At 40.7% G+C, this 12,910-nt stretch overlaps 1 protein-coding gene across 1 annotated transcript in view; it reads left to right on the forward strand.

The window, feature by feature from the left end:
* Positions 1-12,910, forward strand: part of AIPL1 (aryl hydrocarbon receptor interacting protein like 1) — a 269,924-nt gene that overhangs the window by 221,461 nt on the left and 35,553 nt on the right. The window contains exon 5 of the mRNA XM_044054870.1: positions 2,575-2,716. Coding sequence (XP_043910805.1) covers positions 2,575-2,716 — 142 coding nt within the window. The remainder of the gene's footprint in view (positions 1-2,574; positions 2,717-12,910) is intronic.

Consider the following 12,910-nt stretch of genomic DNA (forward strand, 5'->3'; position numbering starts at 1 on the left):
GGGTACCCCCCTCGTTGGTCAGGTCTGACCATAAGCTAATCACCCTTGACGTCCACATCCCACCCCCACCCCCCAGTAGGGAAACCTCCATAAAAAACTTCTCCAAAGTCAACCTCATGCTACTCAAGTCAGAAGTGACAAACATCACAACACCAATGCAGACGGGAACTGAAAGTTTGACTGCTGAATCCTACACTAAGGCACTGTACGAGCACACCCACTCGTGCATGAATCATGCCATTCCAAACAGAACCAAGATGGTCTCCTCCAAAAAAAGGAACCCAATCTGGTGGTCACCTGTCATAAACAAACTATACAACAGAAGGAAGAAACTGTTGCAGAAAAGAGGAAAATCCTAGGATGCCAAAAACTCCCTTACCAGCCTCAGTAAGAAGCTGAGATCCCTCATAAGATCCTCCAAAGCTAGTTATGAAAATAAAATTGCCAAAGATTCTAAGGACAACCACAAATCATTCTATAGTTATGTCAAGAATCTAAATGGCAATGCTCAGAACTGCTCTGAGCTGCAACAGAATGGCATTAAATATACTGATCCCAAGGATATTGCCAATATCCTGGCAGATCTGTTCGGTGCCAACTTCACCCCCCTCTCACCCCCTAAAGGGCCCATCTCAATAACAAAAGATTGCCAAATTCTGGTAATCATGGCCACACAGATAAAAAACACACTCTCCAAAGCTAAGAATACAGCATCCATGGGACCAGATGACATCCCGGGCTGTGTACTAAATGAACTACAAAATGAACTGGCACCTCACCTAAGTGTCATGTTTAATCATAGCCTTATGTCAGGCTTTGTGCCCAATGAGTGGTGCACAGCTACAGTTATCTGACTCCACAAAGGGGGATCCAACTTGGTTCCTGGGAGCTATCATCCCATCAGTCTGATGAGCCTGATCTGCAAATTCATGGAATGCATTATCATGGAACTTATAAACAAAGACATTTGCAACCATCAAACGCTGGACCCCACCCAGTTTTGATTTTGTAAAGGGCTGATCTTATCTCCTCAACCTGATTGACTTTTTTGAATCAGTCTCCAGAGCTATGGACAAGGGTAAGGAGGTCCACACAGCCTATCTGGACCTCGCCAAGCCCTTCAACACCATCCCCCATTCTGGAATCATAGATAAACTTACTAAACTGGGCATTAATCCCTACGTCACTCGATGGGTTGCCAACTGGCTTACTGACAGAACCCACACTGTAAAAGTAGCCAACTCAAAATCCAGCTCCAGACATGTGACAAGAGGAGTACTGCAGAGTTCAGTCCTGGGACTGCTCTTGTTTGGCATCTACTTTTCTGAAGTACAGGCCAGCACTAAGGGACTCTGCTAACAAAGTTCACAGATGACTGCAAACTGGGAGCCATTATTGAATCCCCAAATTATGTGGATATTCTACAAAAGGGCCTTACAGAAACAGATGCTTGGTGCCAGAGCCATGGGCTCAAGCTCAATGCCAAGAAATGTATAGTTATCCCCTTTGGTAAAAAACATGTACCCATGAATTACCACATAAGGGGAAGTACACTAAACACCAAAAGTGTGATAAGGGATTTAGGGAAACAGGTGGACAGTGATCTCACCTTCGATAACCACATAGCCACAACAGTCAGGAAATCCTTCCATTTGGCATTAGCCATTAAGGGCTTTTTATCCAGAAAAAAGGAGGTCATTGTCCCACTGTACTCATCCCTCATTAGACCCATTATAGAGTACAATGACCCGTTTAGTATGTACCTCACAAGACATCTGCAACAACTGGAAAGGCCATAGAAATACCTCAATAAAAGAATCACAGGCCTAAAGCAGATGCTCTATGCTGACCGTCTAAAAAAAACTCCAGCTATACTCTGTCGCATATCACATACTCAGAGGCAATCTCTGCTTAACATACAAGGCCATGTCAAACGCAGTGCTGTTGGACATGCTACACTTAAAGAAATCCATCCCAATCCCTCATAGCCACACGCTCAAGCTAAACCTGGTCATCACAATGAACAAAACATGCTGGAGGATACGTTCCTGACCCAGAGACTCACCATACTCTGGAATAGACTGCCCATACCTGTCAAGCTGAGTGCCTCTTTGGCCCTCTTCAAAAGGAACCTTCACCATTGGATGGGAGATAGGAAATTCACCCTGGAGATCATGTCAGTCGCCCTGCTAGACAGGGTACCAGGGAAGTAAATATTCTGGGAATAAATAGCCAGGGAATTGTTATGGCTAAGCTTGTATAGGCCCTAGGGCCGATAGCCTAGTACCAACCTATGAACCTATGAACCTATGATGCTATCTGCAAAACAATATTGGAATAATAGATATATCTTGACTGATGTTGCTTTATAGATACACTTTGAAGAGTTTTGTGAATAAAATCGTAAGACAGATATACATTTACTAAATTAAATACTGTAAATATTTATTAATTATGCACGTGCAATATGGCTGTGCCTCAGTTATTGTGGAGTATTTTTTTGTGTGTAGGAGTACAGGACAATAGATGCTTTAATAGTTTTGCAGAACAAAAGACTTCTCTTTTCTTTTTCAGGAGAAGGCATGGGAGGCTCCTTGGTTAAAACTAGAGAAGCTGATTTGTACTCTTGTCCTAAACTACTGTCAGTGTTTACTGCAGATGAAGGAGTATTACGAAGTGCTGGAGCAAACCACAGACTTAATTACCCATCACCCAGGTACGTACACAAAATAATCCTAAACTAGCATGGCTGTAGATTTCCTAAAGTTAGGAAATCATCTATAATGTATGCATAGTGATGGCAGTAAGGTTATAAAAATAACACTTATACTAAGTTAAATTAGGAAGCTACTATTATTTCAAGACTTTTCTTGTTTAGAGTGATCACTAGTGTGACAGTGGTAAAAAGTGCTGTTTCTTCTGTTGCCATTGATTAGCCTGTTGTTGCAATACACTGATTTGATACCTAAAAGACCCTTCCTTATAATGGGTAACATTTTTGAAACAGTTCAGTGGTCCAGTTTAACAATCTGCTGTTAGCAGAAGCAAAGACATATATGGCAAAGACATTCACACTCATGTACTGTGAGCAAAAATGTCTGCATTTTAGTTGCTAACGGGAGAATGTAAGAGAGTATATATCGGAAGATGGAGAAGGAAAAGATGCATTTTTATGAAACTAATGGAATAATGAGAAATCTGATGGGGAACAGAAGTCTACTATAGTGAAAACTAAATTGAAATATTTTATCTACTGTCATTATATATGGTAATGTGCATGCATCTGTTAAAGTTACAAGAAGTACTTGATATTTACTATATCAGTAAATCTATGTATGTTGTTTAGATATAGGTAATGTTGCAGGTCTAATAAACAGTGCTCAAACAATACATGGCATAGTATTACTTTGAAAAAAAGCTGGTTTCTTCTTATGGAACTGCCTACTGTTGTGCTTCATTCGGAGTTTGGTCTTGCACATGTTACTTGTAGAGAAAAGGTGAAAAGGTCTGATTTGGATAAAGGGAGGTATAAAATAAAATGTGGCCTGCTTAACTAAACACCAGTCATGTTAAGACTGTATTGTCACAAGCAAACTACAGATGTAATTTCATTAAAAATGTTACAGATTTGATTTTTTTCCCCAGTGGAGATAAAGGTCGCCTATGGAAGGAGACCCCCTGTAATCTTTACATATTAATAAACTCTGAGGTCACTCACCTCAACCAAAGAGTATGTACTGACCAACACGAAGTATAATTTCAGTACTCTGGACATGTCTGAGTGATCTTCCACTGAAGAGGTCTGTGACCAAACATAGAAATCCAGGCAAGAGACATTTAGATAGATAAAATATGGTCAAAGTTTTTGCTAGGCCAGGCCTCAGTAGGCTAGCTGATGTCTCACTACCCTTTATGCCAAATGCTAGTCTACAGGCAGAAAACATTTAAATAATTGGTGCAACTGTTTTTCTATCGACGCTGGTCAAAGCTTCTCAGTCCATGCATATTCCAAAGACATACTGCACTTCCTTTAATACAATGAGCACTGAGGTCACATAGTTTGAGGACAGGTGGAGCAGCGACTGTAGATATGTCCATGTTGGCTTATTAAATCAGGCTTTGATGAGATCAGCTGAGACCAAGTGACCAGAATGTCCCAAAGTGACCATTAAACATTATTAAAATGTATGCACTGTACTGTAAATGCAAAGTTGAAATATATGAAAAAAAATCAGTGGATTTCTGGAGAAAATGTTGCCTTCTGTAATGTGGTAAGACACTAAATCACCAGAAAGCCAGCCTTTAGGTCATATTAAAATAATACATATAGGAATGCAGTTTTCATGTGTATAGCATAGCATGGATTAAGGTTTCACACTAAATCTGAGAAACTGACTAAGATATGCTATCCAAAGTTTTCTAAGTGTTGTACTTTAACCTTTACAGACTACCATATTCATTTAATGTTCATATACTTAGGAGTTCACAGAATGCAGTGTAATACTGAATTTGACAGACTGTACAATTCTAAATTATCTGTCAGAAGGAAAGTCAAAATTAAACACGTAAATTGTAGTTAAATCTCCGTATTAGTCTTCCAGGCATTTAATAATTAAGCAGTGTGACAAGAAAATATAGGACCGGCAAAAATTAAAGCTCAAGAGGGAATGGTACACGACAATCTGAACACTTACCTGCATTTACCTACCAAGGTCTGAAAAGCATATTTTGTAGCCCATCTAATTCTAAATGGCAAGTCTAGTCATTTCAGGTTAACCATTGTAGTATTTTGTAACTCATTGGTTTATTGCATTACTTAATACATTCAGTGGTGAGTACTTTGTGCGACCACTTAAGACTCATAGCTGCAAGGGACATCATAGAGTTGCATAGTTATTTAGTTACATATTTTACAGTAAAGAAACATGCCAACAGCACTTCATTGCTTTAATACGTATATGAATATATTAATACATAAATAAATAAATAAATAAATTGTTCAAGGTGCCTATATTCAAAGCTGCCACAGCTGAGGCACTGTATGGAGGAGGTGTTTTGCACTTCCATAATTTATTACTAGTCCTTGTCATTTCACAAGGGATAGCAAAGAGCTAAAGCCAATGAAGAATTAATAGTTAGTAGATGGCCATCAGTTGTGGTTCAAATAAGCAGCAGCCAACAACAGTGTGAAGAAAGTTTTTGCAATTCGGCAGGCAACAAAAAAAAAGAAGTGGATAGCTTCCTGCTTGCAGTGCTATGGTTGGACTATGCTGTGGCTGGTGAGCAACTGTGTGTTTTTGTGAAATAGAGTTAATTTAAATGCATTAATGCCGTAGACTTTATTTTATTTTAATCTGTATTTTAATATGTACATAGACAGCAAAGTAAATATATTTGCATGGTATGGGTGCTGTCTGCAGATTAATATGACTGACTTCATGACTAATGCAATTTGTGTGAATACTTTACTGTGGCTGTTTCTATGAATCAAAGTGGAAATGTATTACTGTGACTTTATTTTTTTTTGCACTCATACATTTGATGTACACACAGTCAACTGAATCACAACATGGCTATAAATGCTAGGCAGGGGTATCAGTTTCTCTGTGAATGAAAGTGAATTACTCTTTTGTTGTTTCCTCATTTTAAACTGTAATTAATCTGTCATCATAGGAGTAGTACGTGCTTTGCATGAAGTCAGTTAGAATACTTTACTATAAGACTACCATGTGTTTTTGGAAACAAACCTAAAATATATTACTGTGATTATTATTACAATTTTTATTTTTATTATTAGTACTACTTATTTTGCTACAATCAAATATCTGAGGTGTACACAGTCAACAATTTGACTATAATTCCTGGGTGAGGGGTTATGTGCGGATAAAAATGAATGCATTTATTCGGTCATTATTATGGCATTGTGGGACTAATATGATTTGTATGAAGCACAGTGGTATTTATTAATTCCTGTGACTCCTGTTTGGGTGAAACAAAGTTCATATACTTTACTTTGGCAATTTTTATCATAATGAGACATTTGAGATATACACAGTCTGTCAACAAAATGGGTGTAACTCCTGGTTGAAAGTTTTCTAAAAGAGTAATTCTGTTATTATTGCTTAGTAAATCTTGTTCACTTATTGCTGAAAAATGTTTATCAATACTGAAATTTAAAACACATACTCACATTTTGCTTTATTATATAATAAATACAGTTTAAAATACCTTAGCAGACAAATATATATTTACAACAATCATGAACACATGCATTTATGTATGGTCATTAAAACAAATGTATGAAGGAACCCATACTTTGAAGACTTCTTACAGACAGCTCAAGGTACACCTACTCCATCACTGAATCTACTGCCATGCTTTGCAGCACTAAAGCAAACCACCTTTAACACTTAAAAAGTGCAATAATCTCTACTATACAAAAGTCTATAAAACTTGAAGCATTCAGAGGGGAATATGCTTCTTAGAGGTTACCACTGAATGGTCCATATGTCAGTGTCTAATATGGTTCTATATGAAATTCTACCCTATCTCTCTCTCTCTCTCTCTATATATATATATATATATATATATATATCTACACACACACACACACACACACATATATATATATATATATATATATATATATATATATATATATATATATATATATATATATATATGGGACTCCCACACTTGATCAAAATGCATGTTGGTCAGCATCTGTTTAATCAACCACATTTGGTTGACACATGCAGATGGCTGACAGGTGAGTGAGACTGCAAATCCCAGGGTGGGGAAATATTCCATTTCTTCTAGAAATTGTGTAATCTCTGAGTTAGTACATTTAATTAGCAGGGGGTATATGGGGTAATGTTATTTATTTGTTTATTTGTTTGTTTTTTCCATAGGAAAGTCACATGCACTGAGGTTTTTTCTCAGCATATGTGTGGTAGCATGTTGACACTGAGATTATCAACCTTTTGAGGTCAATATTTTGACTATGAGCATTTGGTTCTGTCACTGTAAGTTAATATAATATATATATGGGTGTAATTAAATTAAATGAAACACCCAAAGATTGATGATTAGAAAGATGACATGGAAGTCAACTTTGCAAATGTCAGCATGTTAGCTGCATGCAAAATGTAAAAAATAAAATAAAATATAATTTTTTGCAGGGGGATGGCAAGTTCCCCTGTACCTCCCCATGTGGATGCCACTCCCCCTGCACCCCTGCTGATTATATATAACTCCAAGATTGCACAATCTCAGGGAAAAGGCATATTTTCTTACTCTGTGAAATGTGCAGTTTGTGTAGTTGACCATTTTTTGTCAGATAAACAGATGTCTACCAATTATAGTAGATTCAATTTATTTCTTATTTCAGTGGACTTATATATATATATATATATATATATATATGTCCACTTTTATATTTTGAAATACTAAAATCTCTGTTTTCAGTATTTCAAGACCACAATGTCAAAAGTGCAGTTTTCTGAAACTGTACTATGTCGAATCTTAGTATCCCGAATGCGCTATAGGTGTAGTGTGGTATGTATGTGATTGGGTACTGTCTCTTTAAGGATATTGTGTTATGGCGGCCAGTGTTCATTTATGTTTGGAGATTCAGGTAAGTGTTTATTTTTTAAGGGTTTTGGGTATAAATGTGTTTGTTTTTAGTTTTTGTAGGGAGTTTTAGGGGTAGATTGGGGTATGTAGCTGAGACTGTGGGCTGGATTCACGAAGGCTTGCACGAAGTCTAAGACTAGAGTAAGACTCCATGCAGCCAACATGTCTGCCGAGTGATCCAGGAACAGCCGGCAGGGGAGTGCAAGAGAGCTCCTAAAATGACTCTTGCACGGACAGGGTTAGTTTATGCAAATTACCTCATTTGCTGCTGAAAGCTATGCAAATGAGGTAAATTTGCGATCCAGGAAACACTAACCTGTCTGAGCAAGAGTAGTGCTATTTGCAGAAATCTACTCGGTTGGCAACTGAGTACTGTAGCAAAACGGAGCCATGACAGCTCCAAATAAAGGATGCATACAGTTGAGGAAGCATGCCAATGGCCAAATATACGGCCACTGGCATTTTTTTCTGTTGCAAAATAAAAAAAAGATTTTCTTCCTCGATTTCCGATGTTTAAGCATAGCGCAGTGCCACGCAAATGTGCTGTGCTTTAAAAACCAGAAAAACAAAAAATAAAAGCCACAAATAGGGGTTTTATTCAAAATATTCATCTGCCATGCAAGTGAATGGCAGGCTGAAGACAACATGGCTACTGAGTAAAGGTTGCTAAGGGGGGAAGCTCAGTCTGAGAGACGTAACCAAGCATTAGCAGGCAATCCTATGCAAATGAGGATAAGGATAGTGAATCCCAACTTTTCCTGCTATGTGAACCATGTCCTTAGAGTGTAAGAGTAGGATAAGGGGAGTAACATAGTAGAAGATGGGTGACATCATGAGGGGGTATGTATCAAAAAGACTGTAGCAGAGTGGCATTTGTTTGCTGTGAGTTACTCAGGACTAAAAGAGGTGTGTCTACAGTTGTCTAAACTGAAATCCAGAAACTGAAGGTGTACGCCGTGGCTATCACTGAAGTTTCTTGCAAAGCTGATTACACTGTGTGCGCACTTGTGCATGCGTGTATACCCGTCTAAGCCTGTGTGCACAGGTGTGCACCCGTGTAAGCCTGTGTTAGGCCGTCTAAGCATGTATACATGAATGTGCACCTGCCTAAGCCTGTGTAAGCTTGTGTAAGCCTGTGTGCGCGCGTGTGTGCTCGTGTGCGCATGTTTGCGCTTGTTTGCACGGCGCTGCCCCTTGTGGAAACAGAAAGGGAAAAGGAAGGAAAAGAAGTAGGAAGTTAATCAAGGAGAACTAGCAGAGCTGCCAGGTGAAATCAATCAGAATCAGCCAATTACACAGGCAGTACAGTAGCCCAGCCCAGCACCTAAAACTCTGCAAACAACATTCCCCCATGTTTTACTCAGAAACACTGCAACACTGCAGTCAACAAAGAGAAGTGAAAACTTAAAAAGCTTAAACTGAGACATAAAAATGTTAGGGGCTGTCATTGCTGTTATAAGGCAACATGTGCAAGATGCTGAGGGTGGTGCCATTGCGAATGCTGCTGAGCAACCCACAGTGAGGAGACGGAGAAGAGTGTACAGACCCAGGGTAACCTACCAGGGGCTACATGAGCTGGAAATAGTGGAGTGCTATAGAGTGGACAGAGAGCTCCTGCAGCAAATTGTTGAGCTGTGCAGGCCACGCCTCACACACAGAACCAACAGAGGGGAACCCATCCCAGTGGAAACCAAGGTATGTGTTGGCCTAAGAATACTAGCAACAGGTACCTTCCAGAGACCAACTGGTGATATGATGGGGGTTTCACAGGCAGGGGATACTGCACCAGTTCCTGAATGCCATGTCGCACATGTCGGTGATCATGTATATTTCCCCAATTCCTGTGAGGTATTGGCCAGCAATATGCGTCTCTTCCAGCAAATAGCGGAATACCCTGAGGTAGTGGGTGCAATTGACTGCATGCACATACACATCAAAGCACCAGCTGGTGAGCAGGGTAGGGCCTACATCAACCGCAAGGGCTTCCACTCCATCAACTGCCAGGTCGTGTGCGATGCCCAGGGCATAATACTGAATGTGTGTGCTGGCTGCCCTGGAAGCTACCACAATTCCCATATCTGGCATCTGTCGCAGCTGTACCAGACATTTGCAAATGGGGGCATCCCTAACGGCCACCTAGTGGTGGATGCTGGATACGCACTGGAGCCGTGGCTGATGACACCCATCAGAAATGCACACACACCTGAACAAGAACTCCATAATGAGGCACATGCACAAACACAAAATGTAATCGAGCATGTGTTTGGGATGCTCGAGTCACGGTTCTGGTGCCTGGACACATCTGGTGGAGCCTTGCAGTACTCACCAACTACATGTAGCCAAATTGTCATGGTATGTGCCATGCTACACAATATGATCCTGCGAAAACAGCTGCAGCAGGAACAGCATGGGGCAGGGCCAAACAGCCCCCCACCATTGCCAAGACCTGCACAGGCACAGTGTGACTCGGAGGAGGAACAACCTGAGCCTGCCCCATTAGGCAGAAGGAAGCATGCCCACTATGCCTTGTCCTTGGCAAAGAGGCAACGCATAGCACATACACTGGCTCAGTAGGAACCCTGGAAATGATACCTCTCTCTGACTCGCACATAAAATAAAAGGGATGCCTAACTTGACACTACCTGTTTCCAAACATGTATAGGGAGTGTAGTATGTGCATCTGACATAGGCATCCCTGTAGCACCACCTGAGGCATGATTGCCATGTTTTAAGCAATATAAAGCAGTGCTAAGCAGCTTTTACCAATATCTAGTATATGTAAACAAAATTGCTCGTGCAATGTTGGGCAAAGTTGAGCAAAGTCAGTTAAACATGCTCATATCTGCTTTACTGTTCCTTAAGCAGTCTGGTCTGGCCAGCATGAAAATAAAAAGCAGTGACAAGGCTTGAACCCAGGATACTGTGCACTATAGTCACAGTACTGAACCACTAAGCCATGATAGCATTACAGTGGCACAGACACAGCAGGACAATTGTACACTAATGCAAACACAAAGCAATGCTGTATCATGCCCCTAATGAGGCAAGTGGGTAACCCCACCCACACACCTATGCAGACAGAGAACATCAGGTCATGCGTTGTGATGTGGGTTGCGTAGGCTATGAAGTTGCAAGCTAATATACATGACAATGGATGCTAAGATCTGTAGTACAGTAGTATGCCTCAAGCCAGTACGATAGGCAACAGTACAGACTGTAATGGTGTCCTGTACATAGCAGTGCAGGCACAGCAAATGTATATAAGTGTCAGGTGAAACCCACATCCTATGTACACCCACAGTAACAATCCAGTGTGCCCACGCGTAGAAATGTACAAAGAATAGCTGTCCCCCCTGTATGTAGAAATGTTGATAGGTCTATGCAAAGTGTCTCATGGAAGCCCTGCAGGCACAGCATGATCCCTGTTGATCTATGACACAAAGGTGAGCCCTACTGTAAAACTACACCTTGATTTACCATGCACATATAGTATAAATGTGTATACTGTGCGTGCTCACACACTCCAACAAATGTAGTGGATTTCATTCAGCATCACACTGAAAGGTCATGCTGGGCATGCTCACACACTTAAAGAAACAAAGCAAATAGGCAGGAAGATACTGAAAGGTCATACTGGGCATGCTCACACACTTAGGCTAAATATGGATGTGATAATAAGGGATCTATGGATAAATGTGTATAGTCATCTGTACTTCCAGAAACACATTCACAAAGTGGTCTGAAAACCCCACTATGTGTTCACAAAAACTGCCAAGGTCTGTGCATGTAGGTCAAAGGAGGTTGCCACTACTCAGCAGTCATCAGACCTGTCAGAGAGTACCACAACACACTTGCGATGAATCTGACTAGGCACATTCAGCAGCTAGAAAGACCAATGAAGTACCTTAACAAGAGGATTACTGGCCTCAAATAGTTGCCCCATGCAACAAGAATGAATGTAACCCAAGCTGTCCTCTTTTGCATACTGTCTACGCAGGAGATCTCTGTCCAACAGACAGGTCCATGTCATGGTTACACTCAGATCTGTTCTGAGTTACAGCTCAATGGAACTAAATGTGCAGAGCCAACTGATATTGGCAACATCCTGGCAGATAGGATCAGTGTTAACTTTACCCCCTTCTCACCCATGAAAGAGCACATGTCTATAATGGAAGACTGCAAAGTTGCTGTCATCACGGCTGCACAGGTAAAAAACACTCTCTGAAGCCAGTATCACAGCAGCCATGGGACTAGATAACTTCCCAGGCTGTGTAGTATCTACTTCCCTGAAGTAAACATTAACATGGAAGTTCTGTGGCTACTGAAGTTTCCAGAGGACTGCAAACTAGGAGCCATCATTGTAAACACTAAAGATGTGGACATCCTACAAAAGGGCCTCACTGAGACAGATGGCTGTTGTCCAAGCCATGGGCTGTAGCTCAATGCCAAAAGGAGCATTATCATGACCTTTGTTAAAATCTCTGTAGCCAAGATCTACAACATAGGTGGTAGTATACTTCACACTGTAAGTGTGACAAGAGACCCTGGGTCATAGGTGGACAGTGGATACAACTGTGATAAGCACATTCCCACAGTAGTCAGGAAACACTCTTATGTGGCACACCTCATCACAAAATGTGTCTCATGCAGAATAAAAGAGGACATTGTTCCCCTCTACTCAGCACTCACTAGAACTATAAAAAAATACAACGCCACTGTTGCTATGTACCTCACAAGACAACTACAACAACTGGAAAGCCAGCAGCAATACCTCACAAAGAGCATTAGTGGCCTGAAATAGATGCCATACACAGACCATCGCAAAATGCTCCATCTGTACTCCCTTGCATATTGCCTACTCACAGGTGTTCACTGCCTAACATACAAAGCTATGTCAAACATAGAGCTGCTGGATATGATCCACGTAAAACACTCACAATCACTCTGACCTTTGAACCCCAAACCATGAGTGAAATACAAAAGGAAGGGGTGTAGCCATTTACCTTATGGATATCCACACCTTCAGGTTACTGGCACAGCATGAGGCCTTGGAGACCATTCAAGTGCAACTAACATTGGGCAAAGCTGCCCATCAGATTGTAGCCTGCTACAGATAACATACCTTGTCTCAGGAACCTCACTCAGTATTCCGGAGAAAAATGGCAAATATAAAGGTTCTATCAAACACCATTATATGAGGAAATTACAACTACCCAAACACTGAGTGTGTGAATTACTCGTATACAACGTCCTTTGCCCAATGTGTCCTACAGTT

This window comes from Protopterus annectens, chromosome 13.part0, assembly GCF_019279795.1.
Source record: "Protopterus annectens isolate FY-2018-M chromosome 13.part0, PAN1.0, whole genome shotgun sequence".
Classification (NCBI taxonomy): Eukaryota; Metazoa; Chordata; order Ceratodontiformes; family Protopteridae; genus Protopterus; species Protopterus annectens.